Raw genomic sequence first — 26736 nt, 5'->3', positions numbered from 1 at the left:
GTTCGGCGCGGTGGCCCCTATGATCGCCATCTGACCCGGCAGTTGCACCGTCAGGGGTGAGACGATATGCCCAAGCATTGAGGTTTATTCTCATGCCATGGGATGAGCAGTTGGGGGAGGGGGTGGAAGAGTCCCGACCCCCCACCCACCCCTGGACACCAATTAACCCTAATTAGGGTTGTGCCCTGGGATGTGGGTGGCTCGTGGATACACCCATCATGTGTCTATACACAATATGTGACAAAAGTACACCCCCTCAGTCACATTTCTCTACAATGTAAAGTAGTGAGTGTACGGCTTGTATAACAGTGTAAATTTCCTGTCCCCTCAAAATAACTCAACACACAGCCATTCATGTCTAAACCACTGGCAACAAAAGTCAGTACACCCCCAAGTGAAAATGTCCAGATTGGGCCCAAAGTGTCAATATTTTGTGTGGCCTCCATTATTTTCCAGCACTGCCTTCACCCTCTTGGTCATGGAGGTCACCAGAGCTTCACAGGTCACCACTGGAGTCCTCTTCCCCTCCCCCATGATGACATCACAGAGCTGGTGGATGTTGGAGACCTTCCCCTCCTCCACCTTCCGTCTGATGATGTCCCACAGATGATCAATAGGGTTTAGGTCTGGAGACATGCTTGGCCAGTCCATCACCTTTCCCCTCAGCTTCTTTAGCAAGACAGTGGTGGTGTTGGAGGTGTGTTTGGGGTGGTTATCATGTTGGAATACTGCCCTGCGGTCCAGTCTCTGAAGGGAGGGGATGATGCTCTGCTTCAGTATGTCACAGTACATTGTTGGCATTCATGGTCCCCTCAATGATCTGTAGCCCCCCAGTGCCGGCAGCACTCATGCAGCCCCAGACCATGACACCCCCACCACCATGCCTGACTGTAGACAAGACACACTTGTCTTTGTCCTCCTCACCTGGTTGCCCCCACACACGCCTGACACCATCTGACACCAAATACCTTTATCTTGGTCTCATCAGACCACAGGACATGGTTCCAGTAATCCATCTCCTTAGTCTGCTTGTCTTCAGAAAACTGTTTGTGGTCTTTTCTTGTGCACCATCTTTAGAAGAGGCTTCCTTCTGGGATGACAGCCATGCAGACCAATTTGATGCAGTGTGCGGCGTATGGTCTGAGCACTGACAGGCTGACCCCCCCACCCCTACAACCTCTGCAGCAATGCTGGCAACACTCATACGTCTATTTCCCAAAGACAACCTCTGGATATAACGCTGATCACGTGACCTCAACTTCTTTGGTGGACCATGGCGAGGCCTGTTCTGAGGGGAACCTGTCCTGTTATACCGCTGTATGGTCTTGTCCACTGTGCTGCAGCTCAGTTTCAGGGTCTTGGCAATCTTCTTATAGCCTACACCATCTTTATGTAGAGCAACAATTCTTATCTTCAGATCTTCAGAGAGTTCTTTGCCATGAGGTGCCATGTTGTACTTCCAGTGACCAGGATGAGAGAGTGAGAGCGATAACACCAAATTTAACACACCTGCTCCCCATTCACACCTGAGACCTTGTAACACTAACCAGTCACATGACACCGGGGAGGGAAAATGGCTAATTGGGCCCCAATTTGGAGATTTTCACTTAGGGGTGTCCTGACTTTTGTGAAATACTGATCTATGTGACTATCAAGCCGTCATTTCCCATCCGATTGATATGGTCGCCATGACTGGACGATTTGGGCCATAAAGCCATGGGTGACCAGAGTAAGAACCTCACTGCACCAAGAAGAGGACGCTGCTGGTAGAGGAGAAAAAATGGTGTCTGAAAAAACTTCCATCCTTGGCAAAAACCCAGTGAGGCATGCTGGGAGTAGCCGGGGTGATCTCGGCTCAGCCAGTGCCGGGTTCCCCTGTATGACCCGAAGGTGGTGGGACTTCCTGTGTCCCCCAATGGTGGGGGAAGAAACCATTTTCCCAGCAGTGCCCCCCCCCCCCCCATTGCACGTACCTGGCATCAGTTCCCCTCGGTCCAGCGTCCGGCGAACTCCTCCCGCACTACTGCCCTGGTAGGCGATATGCCACTTCTTATACTGTGTACAGGAGAGCCGAGGGTTGAGCCTGCCAGAGAAAGAAGGCGGAGCTGTATAACATTACACAACTGGGGAGGGGTCAGCCATACAGGAGGAGGAGGAGGAGGAGGAGGAGGAGGAGGAGGGGGGGGTGGGAGGGGTCAGCCATACCAGAGGAGGAGGAGGGATGGGAGGGGTCAGCCATACCAGAGGAGAAGGAAGGATGGGAGGGGTCAGCCATACCAGAGGAGGAGGAGGGATGGGAGGGGTCAGCCATACCAGAGGAGGAGGAGGGATGGGAGGGGTCAGCCATACCAGAGGAGGAGGAGGGATGGGAGGGGTCAGCCATACCAGAGGAGGAGGAGGGATGGGAGGGGTCAGCCATACCAGAGGAGGAGGAGGGATGGGAGGGGTCAGCCATACCAGAGGAGGAGGAGGGATGGGAGGGGTCAGCCATACCAGAGGAGAAGGAGGGATGGGAGGGGTCAGCCATACCAGAGGAGGAGGAGGGATGGGAGGGGTCAGCCATACCAGAGGAGGAGGAGGGATGGGAGGGGTCAGCCATACCAGAGGAGGAGGAGGGATGGGAGGGGTCAGCCATACCAGAGGAGGAGGAGGGATGGGAGGGGTCAGCCATACCAGAGGAGGAGGAGGGATGGGAGGGGTCAGCCATACCAGAGGAGGAGGAGGGATGGGAGGGGTCAGCCATACCAGAGGAGGAGGAGGAGGGATGGGAGGGGTCAGCCATACCAGAGGAGGAGGAGGGATGGGAGGGGTCAGCCATACCAGAGGAGGAGGAGGGATGGGAGGGGTCAGCCATACCAGAGGAGGAGGAGGGATCGGAGGGGTCAGCCATACATGAGGAGGGATGGGAGGGGTCAGCCATATATGAGGAGGAGGAGGAATGGGAGGAGTCAGCCATACATGAGGAGGAGGGATGGGAAGGGTCAGCCATACCAGAAGAGGAGGGATGGGAGGAGTCAGCCATACGAGAGGAGGAGGGATGGGAGGGGTCAGCCATACCAGAGGAGGAGGGATGGGAGGGGTCAGCCATACCAGAGGAGGAGGGATGGGAGGGGTCAGCCATACCAGAGGAGGAGGGATGGGAGGGGTCAGCCATACCAGAGGAGGAGGAGGGATGGGAGGGGTCAGCCATACCAGGAGGAGGAGGAGGGATGGGAGGGGTCAGCCATACCAGAGGAGGAGGAGGGATGGGAGGAGTCAGCCATACATGAGGAGGGATGGGAGGGGTCAGCCATATATGAGGAGGAGGAATGGGAGGAGTCAGCCATACATGAGGAGGAGGGATGGGAAGGGTCAGCCATACCAGAGGAGGAGGAGGGATGGGAGGGATCAGCCATACCAGAGGAGGAGGGATGGGAGGGATCAGCCATACCAGAGGAGGAGGAGGGATCAGCCATACCAGAGGAGGAGGGATGGGAAGGGTCAGCCATACCAGAAGAGGAGGGATGGGAGGAGTCAGCCATACATGAGGAGGGATGGGAGGGGTCAGCCATACATGAGGAGGAGGGATGGGAGGAGTCAGCCATAAATGAGGAGGGATGGGAGGGGTCAGCCATACACGAGGAGGAGGGATGGGAGGGGTCAGCCATACCAGAGGAGGAGGGATGGGAGGGGTCAGCCATACCAGAGGAGGAGGGATGGGAAGGGTCAGCCATACATGAGGAGGGATGGGAGGGGTCAGCCATACATGAGGAGGAGGGATGGGAGGGGTCAGCCATACATGAGGAGGAGGGATGGAGGAGTCAGCCATAAATGAGGAGGGATGGGAGGGGTCAGCCATACACGAGGAGGAGGGATGGGAGGGTCAGCCATACCAGAGGAGGAGGGATGGGAGGGGTCAGCCATACCAGAGGAGGAGGGATGGGAGGGGTCAGCCATACCAGAGGAGGAGGAGGGATGGGAGGGGTCAGCCATACCAGAGGAGGAGGAGGGATGGGAGGGGTCAGCCATACCAGAGGAGGAGGAGGGATGGGAGGGGTCAGCCATACCAGAGGAGGAGGAAGGATGGGAGGGGTCAGCCATACCAGAGGAGGAGGAGGGATGGGAGGGATCAGCCATACCAGAGGAGGAGGAGGGATGGGAGGGATCAGCCATACCAGAGGAGGAGGAGGGATGGGAGGGATCAGCCATACCAGAGGAGGAGGGATGGGAGGGGTCAGCCATACCAGAGGAGGGATGGGAGGGGTCATACATACAAGAGAACTGTCAGAGACTGGTGAGGGAGTGGCCAGCCATAGCAGAGTAGGGGTGGGAGGGGTCACACGTACCGGGGTCAGAGATTGGTGGGGGAGTGGCCAGCCATAGCAGAGGAGGAGGGATGGGAGGGGTCAGCCATACCAGAGGAGGAGGGATGGGAGGGGTCAGCCATACCATAGGAGGAGGAGGGATGGGAGGGGTCAGCCATACCAGAGGAGGAGGAGGGATGGGAGGGGTCAGCCATACCAGAGGAGGAGGAGGGATGGGAGGGGTCAGCCATACCAGAGGAGGAGGAGGGATGGGAGGGGTCAGCCATACCAGAGGAGGAGGAGGGATGGGAGGGGTCACACATACAGGAGCGGGGTCAGAGATTGGTGGGGGAGTGGCCAGCCATAGCAGAGGAGAGGTGGGAGGGGTCACACATAGCGGAGCGGGGTCAGAGATTGGTGGGGGAGTGGCCAGCCATAGCGGAGTAGGGGTGGGAGGGGTCACACATACCGGAGCGGGGTCAGAGATTGGTGGGGGAGTGGCCTGCCATAGCGGAGTAGGGGTGGGAGGGGTCACACATACAGGAGCGGGGTCAGAGATTGGTGGGGGAGTGGCCAGCCATAGCGGAGTAGGGGTGGGAGGGGTCACACATACTGGAGCGGGGTCAGAGATTGGTGGGGAGTGGCCTGCCATAGCAGAGGAGAGGTGGGAGGGGTCACACATACAGGAGCGGGGTCAGAGATTGGTGGGGAGTGGCCAGCCATAGCGGAGTAGGGGTGGGAGGGGTCACACATACCGGAGCGGGGTCAGAGATTGGTGGGGGAGTGGCCAGCCATAGCGGAGTAGGGGTGGGAGGGGGTCACACATACTGGAGCGGGGTCAGAGATTGGTGGGGGAGTGGCCTGCCATAGCGGAGTAGGGGTGGGAGGGGTCACACATACCGGAGCGGGAAGCTGCACCAGCCGTTGGGCTCTGCGTATTCCCGGGGCGGGTCGCCACGTTTGCGGTACATCTCGTCTCCTCGCAGTTTGTGACACGAGTCGCAGTGACACACGCTCAGCTTTGGGTCCTCCATGAAATATCCATCTACAGGAGGGAGAGAATGGTCAATGAAAACCCATTTTACCTCATCAGACGTGGCAGAGAAATCATTGTCTGCTCTTTATGAGGCGCCCCCTGGGGGCGGGGTCAGGGATCCTCACCTGGAAGCAGCAGAGACTCCTTGAACCTCATACACAGAGCGAGATATTCACAGCTCAGCAGGGTGAGGGGATCCGGAGGGGCCCAGCACACACTTTCCTTCACTCCTGTATACAAAGCCTGGTCAGTGGGGGGCGCTCCGCACACAATACAGAACAATGGGGGGGGGATGAGGGGGAACCTACCGTCCACCATGTCTGCAGGGGAAACCTACCGTCCACCATGTCCGCCTTCTCCCGCTCTCCAGGAAGATGGCCTTCGTGAGTATCAGACTCCGCCCCCTGTGCCTCCCCCGTCACTATGGAGATCTGCAAAAAAAGACCCTCGTACAGTTATACATTACAGGTAATATATGTGAGCCAAGGGGCACAGGGGGCACAGCCGCCCTCCCCCCACACCCTATATAGGCTGGACAAGGGACGCCAACCACCCCCACATTATACAGACTGACCAAGAGATATCATTATCTACACACCCATTGGACCAGGGACAGACCACCCACCACCATCACACCCATTGGACCAGGGACAGACCACCCACCACCATCACACCCATTGGACCAGGGACAGACCACCCCACCATCATCACACCCACTGGACTAGGGAAAGACCACCCACCATCATCACACCCATTGGACCAGGGACAGACCACCCCACCATCATCACACCCATTGGACCAGGGACAGACCACCCCACCATCATCACACCCATTGGACCAGGGAAAGACCACCCACCATCATCACACCCATTGGACCAGGGAAAGACCACCCCACCATCATCACACCCATTGGACCAGGGACAGACCACCCACCATCATCACACCCACTGGACGAGGGACAGACCACCCACCATCATCACACCCATTGGACCAGGGAAAGACCACCCACTAGGCGAGGGACAGACCACCCACCATCATCACACCCATTGGACCAGGGAAAGACCACCCACCATCATCACACCCATTGGACCAGGGACAGACCACCCCACCATCATCACACCCATTGGACCAGGGACAGACCACCCCACCATCATCACACCCATTGGACCAGGGACAGACCACCCACCATCATCACACCCACTGGGCGAGGGACAGACCACCCATCATCATCACACCCACTGGGCGAGGGACAGACCACCCACCATCACACCCACTGGACGAGGGACAGACCACCCACTATCACACCCACTGGACGAGGGACAGACCACCCACTATCACACCCACTGGACGAGGGACAGACCACCCACTATCACACCCACTGGATGAGGGACAGACCACCCACCATCATCACACCCACTGGATGAGGGACAGACCACCCACCATCACACCCACTGGACGAGGGACAGACCACCCACTATCACACCCACTGGACGAGGGACAGACCACCCACTATCACACCCACTGGACGAGGGACAGACCACCCACTATCACACCCACTGGACGAGGGACAGACCACCCACTATCACACGCACTGGGCGAGGGACAGACCACCCACTATCACACGCACTGGGCGAGGGACAGACCACCCACTATCACACCCACTGGACGAGGGACAGACCACCCACTATCACACCCACTGGACGAGGGACAGACCACCCACCATCACACCCACTGGACGAGGGACAGACCACCCACTATCACACCCACTGGACGAGGGACAGACCACCCACTATCACACCCACTGGACGAGGGACAGACCACCCACTATCACACCCACTGGACGAGGGACAGACCACCCACTATCACACCCACTGGACGAGGGACAGACCACCCACTATCACACGCACTGGGCGAGGGACAGACCACCCCACCATCATCACACCCATTGGACCAGGGACAGACCACCCACCATCATCACACCCACTGGGCGAGGGACAGACCACCCATCATCATCACACCCACTGGGCAAGGGACAGACCACCCACCATCACACCCACTGGGCGAGGGACAGACCACCCACTATCACACCCACTGGACGAGGGACAGACCACCCACTATCACACCCACTGGACGAGGGACAGACCACCCACTATCACACGCACTGGGCGAGGGACAGACCACCCACTATCACACCCACTGGGCGAGGGACAGACCACCCACTATCACACCCACTGGACGAGGGACAGACCACCCACTATCACACGCACTGGGCGAGGGACAGACCACCCACTATCACACCCACTGGACGAGGGACAGACCACCCCCTATCACACCCACTGGGCGAGGGACAGACCACCCACTATCACACCCACTGGACGAGGGACAGACCACCCACCATCACACCCACTGGACGAGGGACAGACCACCCACCATCACACCCAGTAGGCGAGTGACAGACCACCCACTATCACACCCACTGGACGAGGGACAGACCACCCACCATCACACCCAGTAGGCGAGGGACAGACCACCCACTATCACACCCACTGGACGAGGGACAGACCACCCACCATCACACCCACTGGACGAGGGACAGACCACCCACTATCACACCCACCAGATCAGGGACAGACCACCCACCATCACACCCAGTAGGCGAGGGACAGACCACCCACTATCACACCCACTGGACGAGGGACAGACCACCCACCATCACACCCACTGGACGAGGGACAGACCACCCACTATCACACCCACTGGACGAGGGACAGACCACCCACCATCACACCCACTGGACGAGGGACAGACCACCCACTATCACACCCACCAGATCAGGGACAGACCACCCACCATCACACCCAGTAGGCGAGGGACAGACCACCCACTATCACACCCACTGGACGAGGGACAGACCACCCACCATCACACCCACTGGACGAGGGACAGACCACCCACTATCACACCCACTGGATCAGGGACAGACCACCCACTATCACACCCACTGGACGAGGGACAGACCACCCACCATCACACCCACTGGACGAGGGACAGACCACCCACTATCACACCCACCAGATCAGGGACAGACCACCCACTATCACACCCACTGGACGAGGGACAGACCACCCACCATCACACCCACTGGACGAGGGACAGACCACCCACTATCACACCCACCAGATCAGGGACAGACCACCCACTATCACACCCACTGGACGAGGGACAGACCACCCACTATCACACCCACTGGACGAGGGACAGACCACCCACTATCACACCCACTGGACGAGGGACAGACCACCCACTATCACACCCACCAGGCCGGGGACACTGACCTGCTCGCACTGCCCGTACAGGTCCACTATGACGTAAGACAGCTCCGGTAGGTCCGGGACTCCGACCCCCTGATCCAATCCATTGATATAGAGGTGCAGCCCACCGGAGGAGTCCACCAGGAGGCCTAGGCACGTCCCCTCCGGACACAGGTCAAGATTGGGCCCGTAACCTTCCCGGATCTAAGGAGAACGTGACATCATAGTGTGAGAATAATGAGATGAGAAATCATCATAGTATGGAGGACACACCACATTCCGCCCTATCCACCTCCCCTCCCCCACACTACTATCACCGACTCACCCCTCCACTCCTCCCCCACAAGGCTCCAGTGTTGGCTGTGGGGAGCAGGGATATCAGCCACCTCCCTTTCATCATGTGACAGCGATCGGGCCTAGAGATTGGCTGCCAGGCCAGGCCAGACCAGTGCATCATGGGAGGAGCTCACATGCTCCCCACATACCCAGAAGTACCAAGGCAGAGAAAGGAGCAGCGGAGGAGTACTGGGGTGGCCCCGAGTGTGCAAACTGTCTAAAGGGGAACCCCGACTGAACATAAATCCCACCCCCTGTACTTATTCACACCCCTCCTAACCCTAATATGGAGATTTACATGCAGCTAGTATAAGAACCTCCATCTGTTCAAAATGTACAGCAGCCAATCAGGAGAGGAATGCTGCTCATTCACTGTCCATTCATAGGCTAGGGGTGTGTCGCTGACCAAGCAGTGCTGCTGTAATGGAGGCCCAGGACCTGGCTTTGCTGTCAGGCAGGGGTGCTAGGACCACAAGAACGTCTGAACAATGCTTATCTTTGTACTTTAGTGCAGCGTTCACCAACCTGCCCAGGACGGAAATATTCCCAACGTGACGAGGGGCCCTGTGTGCCCAGCAGTCATTCAGTCTGTCCCCTTGGGCCCCTGAAGATCCCCAAGATGGGCCCTATATGGGGAACCCACTGCTCCACCCCTCCCAAAACTAAGCACCGCCCCTGCAATTCAACTGTCACAAATAATGAATTGATTGGGCAGTACAGACAGACTGTTATATGAAAGTGGGCGGGGCTTGTTGTTGGGATGGGTGGGGCAGCAGGCGAGGCTCCATGGGAAATCTGGGCCTAGGATGGAAGGGGTGACTCCGTTACTGCCGATACCTTATAATGATCAAGACCTCTGAGAACCAATCAGAAGGCTGAGGAAGGGGATGTGGCACGCTTCTCTGAAATGGAAAACTTCTACCTCTCAATCATTGGTCAGCACATGAAGGAGGAGGAGTCCCACAATGCCGGGGATGCCTGGGCTCCGTACAATGCCGGGGACGCCTGGGCTCCGTACAATGCCGGGGACGCCTGGGCTCCGTACAATGCCGGGGACGCCTGGGCTCCGTACAATGCCGGGGATGCCTGGGCTCCGTACAACGCCGGGGATACCTTGGTTCCGTTGCAGAGGACAGCGCTGCGCTGGAAGATCCAGGAGCTCCTCTTGATGGCGGCGGCTGTAGCTGGGAAGTTGAGCCTCTCCGGTGAAACGCCGACGACTCCCAAGGAGAGCGAGGATGTCCACCGCGAGGAGAGCTGGTCTATCCTCACCTATCGGTATAGAGGACACGTTCTCACCAAATTATAACACCAACACCGGACCCCCGTACACCACCCGGACCCCCCGTAAACCACCCGGACCCCCCGTACACCACCCGGACCCCCCGTACACCACCCGGACCCCCCGTACACCACCCGGACCCCCGTACACCACCAAGACACTATCAACGTCCCATTTCATACCTCACTCCATATACATCTCATACACCACCATGTCTCCAGGAGGAAGATACCACCATCATACATCCCCCCATCATACATCTCATACACCACCATGTCTCCAGGAGGAAGATACTACCATCATACATCCCCCATCATACATCTCATACACCACCATGTCTCCAGGAGGAAGATACCACCATCATACATCCCCCCATCATACATCTCATACACCACCATGTCTCCAGGAGGAAGATACCACCATCATACATCCCCCCCATCATACATCTCATACACCACCATGTCTCCAGGAGGAAGATACCACCATCATACATCCCCCCACCATACATCTCATACACCACCATGTCTCCAGGAGGAAGATACCACCATCATACATCCCCCCATCATACATCTCATACACCACCATGTCTCCAGGAGGAAGATACCACCATCATACATCCCCCCACCATACATCTCATACACCACCATGTCTCCAGGAGGAAGATACCACCATCATACATCCCCCCATCATACATCTCATACACCACCATGTCTCCAGGAGGAAGATACCACCATCATACATCCCCCCATCATACATCTCATACACCACCATGTCTCCAGGAGGAAGATACCACCATCATATACCCCCCACCATACATCTCATACACCACCATGTCTCCAGGAGGAAGATACCACCATCATACATCCCCCCATCATACATCTCATACACCATGTCTCCAGGAGGAAGATACCACCATCATATACCCCCCCACCATACATCTCATACACCATGTCTCCAGGAGGAAGATACCACCATCATACATCCCCCCCATCATACATCTCATACACCATCATGTCTCCAGGAGGAAGATACCACCATCATATACCCCCCACCATACATCTCATACACCACCATGTCTCCAGGAGGAAGATACCACCATCATATACCCCCCCACCATACATCTCATACACCATGTCTCCAGGAGGAAGATACCACCATCATATACCCCCCACCATACATCTCATACACCACCATGTCTCCAGGAGGAAGATACCACCATCATATACCCCCCCACCATACATCTCATACACCATGTCTCCAGGAGGAAGATACCACCATCATACATCCCCCCCATCATACATCTCATACACCACCATGTCTCCAGGAGGAAGATACCACCATCATACATCCCCCCATCATACATCTCATACACCACCATGTCTCCAGGAGGAAGATACCACCATCATACATCCCCCCACCATACATCTCATACACCACCATGTCTCCAGGAGGAAGATACCACCATCATACACCCCCCACCATACATCTCATACACCACCATGTCTCCAGGAGGAAGATACCACCATCATACATCCCCCCCATCATACATCTCATACACCTCCATGTCTCCAGGAGGAAGATACCACCATCATACACCCCCCCATCATACATCTCATACCCCACCATGTCTCCAGGAGGAAGATACTACCATCATACACCCCCCACCATACATCTCATACACCACCATGTCTCCAGGAGGAAGATACCACCATCATATACCCCCCCACCATACATCTCATACACCATGTCTCCAGGAGGAAGATACCACCATCATACATCCCCCCATCATACATCTCATACACCATGTCTCCAGGAGGAAGATACCACCATCATATACCCCCCCACCATACATCTCATACACCATGTCTCCAGGAGGAAGATACCACCATCATACATCCCCCCCATCATACATCTCATACACCATCATGTCTCCAGGAGGAAGATACCACCATCATATACCCCCCACCATACATCTCATACACCACCATGTCTCCAGGAGGAAGATACCACCATCATATACCCCCCCACCATACATCTCATACACCATGTCTCCAGGAGGAAGATACCACCATCATATACCCCCCACCATACATCTCATACACCACCATGTCTCCAGGAGGAAGATACCACCATCATATACCCCCCCACCATACATCTCATACACCATGTCTCCAGGAGGAAGATACCACCATCATACATCCCCCCCATCATACATCTCATACACCACCATGTCTCCAGGAGGAAGATACCACCATCATACATCCCCCCATCATACATCTCATACACCACCATGTCTCCAGGAGGAAGATACCACCATCATACATCCCCCCACCATACATCTCATACACCACCATGTCTCCAGGAGGAAGATACCACCATCATACACCCCCCACCATACATCTCATACACCACCATGTCTCCAGGAGGAAGATACCACCATCATACATCCCCCCCATCATACATCTCATACACCTCCATGTCTCCAGGAGGAAGATACCACCATCATACACCCCCCCATCATACATCTCATACACCACCATGTCTCCAGGAGGAAGATACCACCATCATACACCCCCCCCCCCATCATACATCTCATACCCCTCCCCCCCCCGGTCTCTCTCATCATCAGAAGTCATCCTACGGACCTGGAAAAGGAAGAGACGAGGGAGAGGCTGGGCCAGGACCACAATGCCTTGGTTGTAGCTGGACACGCGTGTGGCTGTTCGGTTCCCATGTGACAGTAATATGTTCTTCCCATGATTCCCCATAAAATGTAAGGAGTGGGGCTGGAGGGCCGGGACAGGATCACTCTGCAAAATACAGGAAGAGGTCATCATCCTTGTGTCGCCCTTCAGGAGGAGGGCCTGTACTGCCGGCACGGGGCGTCACTTACATGATACTCGATGTCCTCCTCCTCTTCACTCTCAGATGTAACAGATGGTGGTTTGGTGGCATCGGATTCCTCTATGACTGAGGAACTGACAACGGACACAGCGCTAACACAGCCATGCAAATCCAGGACAGCATGGACACCCTGGAGAGAAGGAGAGGAAGCATTGTCAGCTATGTCTCTGAATGGAGAGTCAAGGACAGGTCTGTGTGCTCAGCGTGAGATTCCTGACTCCACCGCTAGGGGCACTACATGTATGGGGTATATATCTAGCCAGTCTGAGCTCTGCTGTACAGGAGAGGATAATGAGCCACTGTGGAGGTTCCTCACCCTCTGGCACAGTGTAAGGATATGATGGGTCAGTGTGGAGGTTTATATCTCACCTTAGGAATGCCACTGGCTGCTGGTCCCATGTCCTCCCCATTGATTAGGATATGCATTGTGTCCCCGCTGTCATGCCGTACGCCCAGCCTGCAGCCCACCTGTACAACATGGAGGACACCAGAGGAATCATGAAAACATGGAGGACACCAGAGGAATCATGAAAACATGGAAGACACCAGAGGAATCATGAAAACATGGAAGACACCAGAGGAATCATGAAAACATGGAGGACACCAGAAGACTCAGACAATGAGGACACAGGAAGAGCAATGAAGACATGGGGGACACAGGAAGGGTCATGGACACAATCAAGCTTCTCCTTCATGTCCAACCATCATCCCCAACCTCTCCTTCCTAACCAACCACCACCCCCAACCTCTCCTTCATAACCAACCATCATCCCCAACCTCTCCTTCATAACCAACCATCATCCCCAACCTCTCCTTCATAACCAACCATCATTCCCCAACCTCTCCTTCATAACCAACCATCATCCCCAACCTCTCCTTCATAACCAACCATCATCCCCAACCTCTCCTTCATAACCAACCATCATTCCCCAACCTCTCCTTCATAACCAACCATCATCCCCAACCTCTCCTTCATAACCAACCATCATCCCCAACCTCTCCTTCATAACCAACCACCACCCCCAACCTCTCCTTCCTAACCAACCACCATCCCCAACCTCTCCTTCATAACCAACCACCATCCCCAACCTCTCCTTCATAACCAACCACCACCCCCAACCTCTCCTTCCTAACCAACCACCACCCCCCAACCTCTCCTTCCTAACCAACCATCATCCCAAACCTCTCCTTCATAACCAACCATCATCCCCAACCTCTCCTTCATAACCAACCATCATTCCCCAACCTCTCCTTCCTAACCAACCACCACCCCCAACCTCTCCTTCCTAACCAACCACCACCCCCAACCTCTCCTTCCTAACCAACCACCACCCCCAACCTCTCCTTCCTAACCAACCACCACCCCCAACCTCTCCTTCATAACCAACCATCATCCCCAACCTCTCCTTCATAACCAACCATCATTCCCAACCTCTCCTTCATAACCAACCATCATCCCCAACCTCTCCTTCATAACCAACCATCATCCCCAACCTCTCCTTCATAACCAACCATCATCCCCAACCTCTCCTTCCTAACCAACCACCACCCCCAACCTCTCCTTCATAACCAACCACCACCCCCAACCTCTCCTTCATAACCAACCATCATCCCCAACCTCTCCTTCATAACCAACCATCATTCCCCAACCTCTCCTTCATAACCAACCATCATCCCCAACCTCTCCTTCATAACCAACCATCATCCCCAACCTCTCCTTCATAACCAACCACCATCCCCAACCTCTCCTTCATAACCAACTATCATCCCCAACCTCTCCTTCATAACCAACCATCACCCCCAACCTCTCCTTCATAACCAACTATCATCCCCAACCTCTCCTTCATAACCAACCACCATCCCCAACCTCTCCTTCATAACCAACCATCATCCCCAACCTCTCCTTCATAACCAACCATCATTCCCCAACCTCTCCTTCATAACCAACCATCATCCCCAACCTCTCCTTCATAACCAACCATCATCCCCAACCTCTCCTTCATAACCAACCATCATTCCCCAACCTCTCCTTCATAACCAACCATCATCCCCAACCTCTCCTTCATAACCAACCATCATCCCCAACCTCTCCTTCATAACCAACCACCACCCCCAACCTCTCCTTCCTAACCAACCACCATCCCCAACCTCTCCTTCATAACCAACCACCATCCCCAACCTCTCCTTCATAACCAACCACCACCCCCAACCTCTCCTTCCTAACCAACCACCACCCCCAACCTCTCCTTCATAACCAACCATCATCCCAAACCTCTCCTTCATAACCAACCATCATCCCCAACCTCTCCTTCATAACCAACCATCATTCCCCAACCTCTCCTTCCTAACCAACCACCATCCCCAACCTCTCCTTCATAACCAACCATCATCCCCAACCTCTCCTTCCTAACCAACCACCACCCCCAACCTCTCCTTCATAACCAACCACCACCCCCAACCTCTCCTTCATAACCAACCATCATCCCCAACCTCTCCTTCATAACCAACCATCATTCCCCAACCTCTCCTTCATAACCAACCATCATCCCCAACCTCTCCTTCATAACCAACCATCATCCCCAACCTCTCCTTCATAACCAACCACCATCCCCAACCTCTCCTTCATAACCAACTATCATCCCCAACCTCTCCTTCATAACCAACCATCACCCCCAACCTCTCCTTCATAACCAACTATCATCCCCAACCTCTCCTTCATAACCAACCACCATCCCCAACCTCTCCTTCATAACCAACTATCATCCCCAACCTCTCCTTCATAACCAACCACCATCCCCAACCTCTCCTTCATAACCAACCATCATCCCCAACCTCTCCTTCATAACCAACCACCACCCCCAACCTCTCCTTCGTAACCAACCACCATCCCCAACCTCTCCTTCGTAACCAACCACCATCCCCAACCTCTCCTTCGTAACCAACCACCATCCCCAACCTCTCCTTCGTAACCAACCATCATCCCCAACCTCTCCTTCCTAACCAACCACCATTTCCCAACCTCTCCTTCATAACCAACCACCACCCCCAACCTCTCCTTCATAACCAACCACCATCCCCAACCTCTCCTTCGTAACCAACCATCATCCCCAACCTCTCCTTCCTAACCAACCACCATTTCCCAACCTCTCCTTCATAACCAACCATTATCCCCAACCTCTCCTTCGTAACCAACCACCATCCCCAACCTCTCCTTCGTAACCAACCACCATCCCCAACCTCTCCTTCGTAACCAACCATCATCCCCAACCTCTCCTTCCTAACCAACCACCATTTCCCAACCTCTCCTTCATAACCAACCACCACCCCCAACCTCTCCTTCATAACCAACCACCATCCCCAACCTCTCCTTCGTAACCAACCATCATCCCCAACCTCTCCTTCCTAACCAACCACCATTTCCCAACCTCTCCTTCATAACCAACCATTATCCCCAACCTCTCCTTCCTAACCAACCACCATCCCCAACCTCTCTTTCATAACCAACCATCATCCCCAACCTCTCCTTCATAACCAACCACCATCCCCAACCTCTCCTTCATAACCAACCATCATCCCCAACCTCTCCTTCATAACCAACCATCATCCCCAACCTCTCCTTCATAACCAACCATCATTCCCCAACCTCTCCTTCATAACCAACCATCATCCCCAACCTCTCCTTCAAACCAACCATCATCCCCAACCTCTCCTTCATAACCAACCACCACCCCCAACCTCTCCTTCCTAACCAACCACCATCCCCAACCTCTCCTTCATAACCAACCACCATCCCCAACCTCTCCTTCATAACCAACCACCACCCCCAACCTCTCCTTCCTAACCAACCACCACCCCCAACCTCTCCTTCATAACCAACCATCATCCCAAACCTCTCCTTCATAACCAACCATCATCCCCAACCTCTCCTTCATAACCAACCATCATTCCCCAACCTCTCCTTCCTAACCAACCACCATCCCCAACCTCTCCTTCATAACCAACCATCATCCCCAACCTCTCCTTCCTAACCAACCCACCACCCCCAACCTCTCCTTCATAACCAACCACCACCCCCAACCTCTCCTTCATACCAACCATCATCCCCAACCTCTCCTTCATAACCAACCATCATTCCCCAACCTCTCCTTCATAACCAACCATCATCCCCAACCTCTCCTTCATATCCAACCATCATCCCCAAACCTCTCCTTCATAACCAACCACCATCCCCAACCTCTCCTTCATAACCAACTATCATCCCCAACCTCTCCTTCATAACCAACCATCACCCCAACCTCTCCTTCATAACCAACTATCATCCCCAACCTCTCCTTCATAACCAACCACCATCCCCAACCTCTCCTTCATAACCAACCATCATCCCCAACCTCTCCTTCATAACCAACCACCATCCCCAACCATCATCCCCAACCTCTACTTCATAACCAACCATCATTCCCCAACCTCTCCTTCATAACCAACCATCATCCCCAACCTCTCCTTCATAACCAACCCATCATCCCCAACCTCTCCCTCATAACCATCCACCATCCCCAACCTCTCCTTCATAACCAACCACCATCCCCAACCTCTCCTTCATAACCAACCATCATCCCCAACCTCTCCTTCATAACCAACCACCACCCCCAACCTCTCCTTCATAACCAACCACCACCCCCAATCTCTCCTTCCTAACCAACCACCACCCCCAACCTTCCTTCATAACCAACCACCATCCCCAACCTCTCCTTCATAACCAACCATCATCCCCAACCTCTCCTTCATAACCAACCATCATCCCCAACCTCTCCTTCGTAACCAACCATCATCCCCAACCTCTCCTTCCTAACCAACCACCACCCCCAATCTCTCCTTCATACCCAACCACCATCCCCAACCTCTCCTTCATAACCAACCACCATCCCCAACCTCTCCTTCATAACCAACCATCATCCCCAACCTCTCCTTCGTAACCAACCATCACCCCCAACCTCTCCTTCATAACCAACCATCATCCCCAACCTCTCCTTCATAACCAACCATCATCCCCAATCTCTCCTTCATAACCAACCATCATCCCCAACCTCTCCTTCATAACCAACCACCATCCCCAACCTCTCCTTCATAACCAACCATCATCCCCAACCTCTCCTTCATAACCAACCATCATTCCCCAACCTCTCCTTCATAACCAACCATCATCCCCAACCTCTCCTTCATAACCAACTATCATCCCCAACCTCTCCTTCATAACCAACCACCACCCCCAACCTCTCCTTCATAACCAACTATCATCCCCAACCTCTCCTTCATAACCAACCACCACCCCCAACCTCTCCTTCCTAACCAACCACCACCCCCAACCTCTCCTTCATAACCAACCATCATCCCCAACCTCTCCTTCATAACCAACCACCACCCCCAACCTCTCCTTCATAACCAACTATCATCCCCAACCTCTCCTTCATAACCAACCACCACCCCCAACCTCTCCTTCCTAACCAACCACCACCCCCAACCTCTCCTTCATAACCAACCACCACCCCCAACCTCTCCTTCATAACCAACCATCATTCCCCAACCTCTCCTTCATAACCAACCATCATCCCCAACCTCTCCTTCATAACCAACTATCATCCCCAACCTCTCCTAAATGTCCAACAACCATCAACAAACCTCATCTTTTTATTCCAACACTGTTCCCATCTGCAGCACTATGTCCCACAAACCTCCCCATCTGCCACCATACCCGGATCCTCTCCAGGCTGCTGCAGTAGTTGTCTCTGAGCCGCTGTCCGTTCCTTATAACCTCAGAGCCGGAAACCAGCCATGTGACCCGTGAGCGAAGATCTAGAGCTCTTGCTGGTAGCCCACCACCCAGGAAGGGGGCATCATGAGGAGGGATGGAGGTGACTCCCATGGAGCAGGATCCTGACCAGCGTGGATCCAGCCTTTCCACTTTCACCTGAAAGAGGGAGACAAGACAATATAACAAGAAGGAGAAACAAAGTGTCAACTACCCCCCCTTCTCTCTGCCTCCCATCTTCCCGTCTACCTGGCCAATACTATTCCTTTTTCTACCCCACCCTTTCTTCTCTCCGTCCACCCGCCCCTGACATCACTCCCCCTACCCAGTCTCTCCCTTCTCTGTCCACCCACCCGTGACTTCTCTCCCACTACCAGTCCTCTCTCTTCTCTGTCCACCCACCCGTGACTTCTCTCCCACTACCAGTCCTCTCTCTTCTCTGTCCACCCACCCGTGACTTCTCTCCCACTACCAGTCCTCTCTCTTCTCTGTCCACCCGCCCCTGACATCACTCCCCCTACCAGTCTCTCCCTTCTCTGTCCACCCACCCGTGACTTCTCTCCCACTACCAGTCCTCTCTCTTCTCTGTCCACCCACCCGTGACTTCTCTCCCACTACCAGTCCTCTCTCTTCTCTGTCCACCCACCCGTGACTTCTCTCCCACTACCAGTCCTCTCTCTTCTCTGTCCACCCGCCCCTGACATCACTCCCCCTACCAGTCTCTCCCTTCTCTGTCCACCCACCCGTGACTTCTCTCCCACTACCAGTCCTCTCTCTTCTCTGTCCACCCACCCGTGACTTCTCTCCCACTACCAGTCCTCTCTCTTCTCTGTCCACCCACCCGTGACTTCTCTCCATCCACCCGCCCCTGACATCACTCCCCCTACCAGTTCTCTCTTCTCTGTCCACCCACCCGTGACTTCACTCCGTCCACCCACCCCTGACTTCCCTCCCCCTACCAGTTCTCTCTCTTCTCTGTCCACCCACCCGTGACTTCTCTCCATCCACCCGCCCCTGACATCACTCCCCCTACCAGTTCTCTCTTCTCTGTCCACCCACCCGTGACTTCACTCCGTCCACCCACCCCTGACATCACTCCCACTACCAGTCCTCTCTCTTCTCTGTCCACCCACCCGTGACTTCTCTCCATCCACCCGCCCCTGACATCACTCCCCCTACCAGTTCTCTCTCTTCTCTGTCCACCCACCCGTGACTTCACTCCGTCCACCCACCCGTGACTTCACTCCCATACCAGTCCTCTCTCTTCTCTGTCCACCCACCCGTGACTTCTCTCCATCCACCCGCCCCTGACATCACTCCCCCTACCAGTTCTCTCTTCTCTGTCCACCCACCCGTGACTTCACTCCGTCCACCCACCCCTGACTTCCCTCCCCCTACCAGTTCTCTCTCTTCTCTGTCCACCCACCCGTGACTTCACTCCGTCCACCCACCCGTGACTTCACTCCCCACTACCAGTCCTCTCTCTTCTCTGTCCACCCACCCGTGACTTCTCTCCGTCCACCTGGGTCTCCCATCCCCCCGCCTGCCCGGCTCTCCCTTCTCTCCTATCCTCTCTCTCTCTCCACCTGCCTCTTATTCTCTACCTCTCCCTTCTCTTACCTGCCCACCTTTTTATGACACCTTTAATGCCCTATTGTTTCTGATGTCTACTCCCCCAACTCTGTCCTCCCTTCTCTTCTCTCTCTCCCATATCAGTCTGTCTCTCTTGTATTTGCCTCCCTCATCTCTCCATCACCCATCCCCCCATGCCGTGTCCTCCCTCTGCCCCCCCTCCTCATCCCCCCTCTGCCCCGTTCTCCCTCCTCATCCCCCCCGCCTCTGCCCCGTTCTCCCTCATCATCCCCCCCGCCTCTGCCCCGTTCTCCCTCATCATCCCCCCGCCTCTGCCCCGTTCTCCCTCATCATCCCCCCCGCCTCTGCCCCGTTCTCCCTCATCACCCCCCCCGCCTCTGCCCCGTTCTCCCTCATCACCCCCCCCCGCCTCTGCCCCGTTCTCCCTCATCACCCCCCCCCGCCTCTGCCCCGTTCTCCCTCATCACCCCCCCCCGCCCCGTTCTCCCTCATCACCCCCCACCCCCCCCGCCCCGTTCTCCCTCATCACCCCCCCCCCTCTGCCCCGTTCTCCCTCATCACCCCCCCCCCCCTCTGCCCCGTTCTCCCTCATCACCCCCCCCCCCCTCTGACCCGTTCTCCCTCATCACCCCCCCCCTCTGACCCGTTCTCCCTCCTCATCCCCCCCCTCTGGCCCGTTCTCCCTCCTCATCCCCCCCCCTCTGGCCCGTTCTCCCTCCTCATCCCCCCCGCCTCTGCCCCGTTCTCCCTCCTCCATCCCCCCCGCCTCTGCCCCGTTCTCCCTCATCATCCCCCCCGCCTCTGCCCCGTTCTCCCTCATCATCCCCCCCGCCTCTGCCCCGTTCTCCCTCATCATCCCCCCCGCCTCTGCCCCGTTCTCCCTCATCATCCCCCCCGCCTCTGCCCCGTTCTCCCTTATCACCCCCCGCCTCTGCCCCGTTCTCCCTCCTCATCCCCCCCTCTGCCCCGTTCTCCCTCCTCACCCCCCCCTCTGCCCCCCATTGTCTCTCCCCCTCTCACCTCAAACACCTCACCGGGGAGGAGCTCATGATTGCTGAAGACGATCCCATCGCCATATCCGGCACATCTCTCCGCCCGACTCCCATCACATAACACCGTCACGTTCTTCCCGCACATAATATGGAACCGGTGCGACACGCTGGGCACTGCCAGGGCACATGGACAGTTTATATTACAGTCTGATGGGGGCGGGAAAAGTAACACCCCCCCCCCCCCCGCAAGTCATCAGGAGACCGGTACTTCTGGGTATAGAACAGCATGTGATTCCTTTGCCCCATGTCGGTGCTAATCCTTGGTGATTGGTCATTCAGGCAGCCAGCACTCTCACATGGGGGCAGGGACAAAGTATACTGCTGTGACTGAGCTCTAATCATGAGCCGACACCCTGCGGGAGGAGCGGCACACGCTGGACAGCCTGCGGAAATAGCGGTATATACCAACACCCTGCGGGAGGAGCCGTACATACCGAGACTCCGGGGGAGGAGCGGCACGCGCCGGACACCCTGCGGGAGAAGCGGCACATGCTGGACAGCCTGCGGAAATAGCGGTATATACCAACACCCTGCGGGAGGAGCGGTACATACCGAGACTCCGGGGGAGGAGCGGCACGCGCCGGACACCCTGCGGGAGAAGCGGCACACGCTGGACAGCCTGCGGAAATAGCGGTATATACCAACACCCTGCGGGAGGAGCGGTACATACCGAGACTCCGGGGGAGGAGCGGCACGCGCCGGACACCCTGCGGAACACCCTGCAGGAGGAGAGGTACATACCGAGACTCCGGGGGAGGAGCGGCACGCGCCTGGACACCCTGCGGGAGAAGCGGCACACGCTGGACAGCCTGCGGAAATAGCGGTATATACCAACACCCTGCGGGAGGAGTAGCACGCGCCGGACACCCTGCGTGAGAATCGCTACATACCGAGACTCCGGGGGAGGAGCGGCACGCGCCGGACACCCTGCAGGAGAAGCGCTACATACCGAGACTCCGGGGGAGGAGCGGCACGCGCCGGACAGCCTGTGGAAATAGTGGTATATACCAACACCCTGCGGGAGGAGCAGCACGCGCCGGACACCCTGCGGGAGGAGCGCTACATACCAAGACTCCGGGGGAGGAGCGGCACGCGCCGGACACCCTGCAGGAGAAGCGCTACATACCGAGACTCCGGGGGAGGAGCGGCACGCGCCGAACACCTTGCGGGAGAAGCGGCACACGCTGGACAGCCTGCGGAAATAGCGGTATATACCAACACCCTGCGGGAGGAGCGGCACATACCGAGACTCCGGGGAAGGAGCGGCACGCGCCGGACACCCTGCGGAACACCCTGCAGGAGGAGAGGTACATACCGAGACTCCGGGGGAGGAGCGGCACACGCCGGACACCCTGCGGGAGAAGCGGCACACGCTGGACAGCCTGCGGAAATAGCGGTATATACCAACACCCTGCGGGAGGAGCGGCACATACCGAGACTCCGGGGAAGGAGCGGCACGCGCCGGACACCCTGCGGAACACCCTGCAGGAGGAGAGGTACATACGAGACTCCGGGGGAGGAGCGGCACGTGCCGGACACCCTGCGGGAGAAGCGGCACACGCTGGACAGCCTGCGGAAATAGCGGTATATACCAACACCCTGCGGGAGGAGCGGTACATACCGAGACTCCGGGGGAGGAGCGGCACGCGCCGGACACCCTGCGGAACACCCTGCAGGAGGAGAGGTACATACCGACACTCAGAGGGAGGAGCAGCACATGCCAGACATCCTGCGGAAATAGTGGTACATACGGACACCCTGTGGGAGAAGCGGTACGTACTGCCAACTTACCTGGTGAAGGGGTAGGGAAGGATTTATCCGTCACGTGACTGGCAGATAAGCTGTTATCAATAAGGCCGCTACCACCAGTGAGGGACACTTGGACACATTGACCATACAAGTCCACCACAGCAAAGATATCTGCAGAGGAGAGCTAAGAGTTAACGAAAGTGGGTGGGGGTGGGAGGGGCAGCAGTGCATTGTGGATGGAGCTTACCTCTTTCAGAAGGAAGTCCTGTACAGGCCACGCCCTGGTCCACACCATCAATATAATAGTGAAGGTCTCCCCTGGTGGTCTTCATCATTCCGATACGGGACGCCGATCCCAAAGAATCCAGATCACATCCATAGTTGGTCCTTAGAGTGTTACCGTCCTGCATGATTGCTGTGCCACTAGAAAATCAGTGAAAGGGTTAGGAACCTCACAGGGCCAATCAATCACCTTTTGGGGGCCCATGATGGCTATGTGGCTGGAAAAACAGAGGAAGGGTTGGGGCCATTATGGGGTCTTCTGTCCTCTTTTGGGGGCCCAAGAGGGTTATGCCACTAGTAAAAAAAGAGGAAGAGTTTAGGACCCTCATGGGTCATCAATCACCTTCTGGGGACCCTAAGGGGCTGTGCCTTTGTAAGAACAGCGGAAGGGTTGGGACTATCATGGGGCCTTCCATCAACATTCATGGAGCAAACATTCTTCTGAAAGCAGACATGACAACATAGAGGCCCAGCCATTGATCAGAAGGGCCTTTCCTGTGCTCCCCTCTGATTACCTTTCTGCTTCTTCCAGATTTAATGGATAAGAACACCAACTACCACCAGTCTGTCCAACCAGAGAGTGCCAGTACTGATCTGACAGTCTCATTGGAGACTAGGATGGCAGCGGGTGCAGCTCAGCCATGAAGTCAGGCCTCACTACCAGAGAAACCAAATCGGAAAAGAGCACAGGCGGCTCTTCTGAATAACAGGCGACTCCTTGTAGTGTCTACTCCAGAGCAACACCGTAAAACAAAGCCCAGGTTCCCCGGAGGGGTCCTCCATCATAGTCCCCACAGGGGTCCTACCTCAGCATCCATGTGTCGTAATCAATGTCAGTCATGGTGTTGGGAAATTCCAGGTCCTCGGGGCGAATACAAGTCACTCCTGAGAGAAAGATAGATGGAGAAAGATGGTTAGTACATGAGAGGGTTCAATATGAGGACCAAAAGAGGAAAGACCAGGACCGAAGGACAGTGTCAGGACCAGAAAGGGCACGGCGGGAGCAGTGGTCGGGAGCAGTCGAGGCGTCGGGACCAGAAAGGGCACGGCAGGAGCAGTCGAGGCGTCGGGACCAGAAAGGGCACGGCAGGAGCAGTCGAGGCGTCGGGACCAGAAAGGGCACGGCCGGAGCAGTCGAGGCGTCGGGACCAGAAAGGGCACGGCCGGAGCAGTCGAGGCGTCGGGACCAGAAAGGGCACGGCCGGAGCAGTCGAGGCGTCGGGACCAGAAAGGGCACGGCCGGAGCAGTCGAGGCGTCGGGACCAGAAAGGGCACGGCAGGAGCAGTCGAGGCGTCGGGACCAGAAAGGGCACGGCAGGAGCAGTCGAGGCGTCGGGACCAGAAAGGGCACGGCAGGAGCAGTCGAGGCGTCGGGACCAGAAAGGGCACGGCCGGAGCAGTCGAGGCGTCGGGACCAGAAAGGGCACGGCCGGAGCAGTCGAGGCGTCGGGACCAGAAAGGGCACGGCCGGAGCAGTCGAGGCGTCGGGACCAGAAAGGGCACGGCCGGAGCAGTCGAGGCGTCGGGACCAGAAAGGGCACGGCCGGAGCAGTCGAGGCGTCGGGACCAGAAAGGGCACGGCAGGAGCAGTCGAGGCGTCGGGACCAGAAAGGGCACGGCAGGAGCAGTCGAGGCGTCGGGACCAGAAAGGGCACGGCAGGAGCAGTCGAGGCGTCGGGACCAGAAAGGGCACGGCAGGAGCAGTCGAGGCGTCGGGACCAGAAAGGGCACGGCAGGAGCAGTCGAGGCGTCGGGACCAGAAAGGGCACGGCAGGAGCAGTCGAGGCGTCGGGACCAGAAAGGGCACGGCAGGAGCAGTCGAGGCGTCGGGACCAGAAAGGGCACGGCAGGAGCAGTCGAGGCATCGGGACCAGAGGGGGAACAGCAGTGCCGGTGTCAGAACCAGAGGGGGAACAGCAGGAGCAGTGGCGGTGTCAAAACCAGAGGGGGAACAGCAGGAGCAGTGGCGGTGTCAAAACCAGAGGAGGAACAGCAGGAGCAGTGGCGGTGTCAAAACCAGAGGGGGAACAGCAGGAGCAGTGGCGGTGTCAAAACCAGAGGGGGAACAGCAGGAGCAGTGGCGGTGTCAGGACCAGAGGGGGAACAGCAGGAGCAGTGGCGGTGTCAGGACCAGAGGGGGAACAGCAGGACCAGTGGCTGTGTCAGGACCAGAGGGGGAACAGCAGGAGCAGTGGCGGTGTCAGGACCAGAGGGGGCAGCATCAAGGGTGAACAAACTACATGTAGAGAGATGTAAACATTAACATTAAAAAAGAATAATAATAATCTACACTTTGTTGCAATTTGCTCCTAAAAACAACAGTGCTCCGCCTGGGCCTAGGCACTCCCGACGACAGTGCTCCGCCTGGGCACTCCCAGCCTGTACACTGTAGCTGTATATCTGCAGTGTAAGATCATCTAAGACACCACCGCTTCTGACTGCCAGTCTCAGGAGATTACATGTGAGATTTGGAGATGCGATTACTGTGCTGCTCGCTGTTCTCTGTACTGGAGGGGAAGCTGTACCTGGAGGAGCTGCAAAGCAAAGATCTCCATGCTGGTAAGCCTTCTCCCCTACTAAGAAGGTCACCTCCATGCAGAGACATTACCATATGCTGCCTTGTTAATAGGGAAAAGATCAGCTGCAGGGAGCCTACAGGTAGCACTGGTGACCAGTACTTGTCCTCTACCCTTTTTGGGTACTCTTTACCTGCAGCTGGAGAACGCCTCCAATATATGACAAGAAACCTGGGATTCAATTTTAGACTACAGAAACTGGTCCACATCTGACCTCAGACCCATCACAACATATAGAGACTCCAGAAACAGGTCCGTAGCTGACCTCAGACCCATCACAACATATAGAGACTCCAGAAACAGGTCCGTAGCTGACCTCAGACCCATCACAACATATAGAGACTCCAGAAACAGGTCCGTAGCGGACCTCAGACCCATCACAACATATAGAGACTCCAGAAACAGGTCCATAGCTGACCTCAGACCCATCACAACATATAGAGACTCCAGAAACAGGTCTGTATCTGACCTCAGACCCATCACAACATATAGAGACTCCAGAAACAGGTCCATAGCGGACCTCAGA

The 26736-nt window shown here is 56.1% G+C and overlaps 1 protein-coding gene across 1 annotated transcript in view; it reads right to left on the bottom strand.

The window, feature by feature from the left end:
* Window positions 1-26736, bottom strand: part of LOC143962444 (neuralized-like protein 4) — a gene marked incomplete in the record, with an annotated part of 104342 nt that overhangs the window by 9536 nt on the left and 68070 nt on the right. The window contains 14 exon segments of the mRNA XM_077471717.1: window positions 1974-2083; window positions 5184-5328; window positions 5445-5549; window positions 5657-5750; window positions 8655-8834; window positions 10080-10238; window positions 12894-13058; window positions 13142-13282; window positions 13522-13620; window positions 18902-19117; window positions 21572-21717; window positions 23395-23523; window positions 23600-23775; window positions 24441-24519. Coding sequence (XP_077327843.1) covers window positions 1974-2083; window positions 5184-5328; window positions 5445-5549; window positions 5657-5750; window positions 8655-8834; window positions 10080-10238; window positions 12894-13058; window positions 13142-13282; window positions 13522-13620; window positions 18902-19117; window positions 21572-21717; window positions 23395-23523; window positions 23600-23775; window positions 24441-24519 — 1944 coding nt within the window.

Source organism: Lithobates pipiens, unplaced genomic scaffold (genome assembly GCF_037356315.1).
Source record: "Lithobates pipiens isolate NorthernLeopardFrog02 unplaced genomic scaffold, aLitPip1_a1.2 Scaffold_8, whole genome shotgun sequence".
Taxonomy (NCBI): domain Eukaryota; kingdom Metazoa; phylum Chordata; class Amphibia; order Anura; family Ranidae; genus Lithobates; species Lithobates pipiens.
Note: the sequence above shows the minus strand (reverse complement) of the source record. Positions and strands in the feature narration are given on the sequence as shown.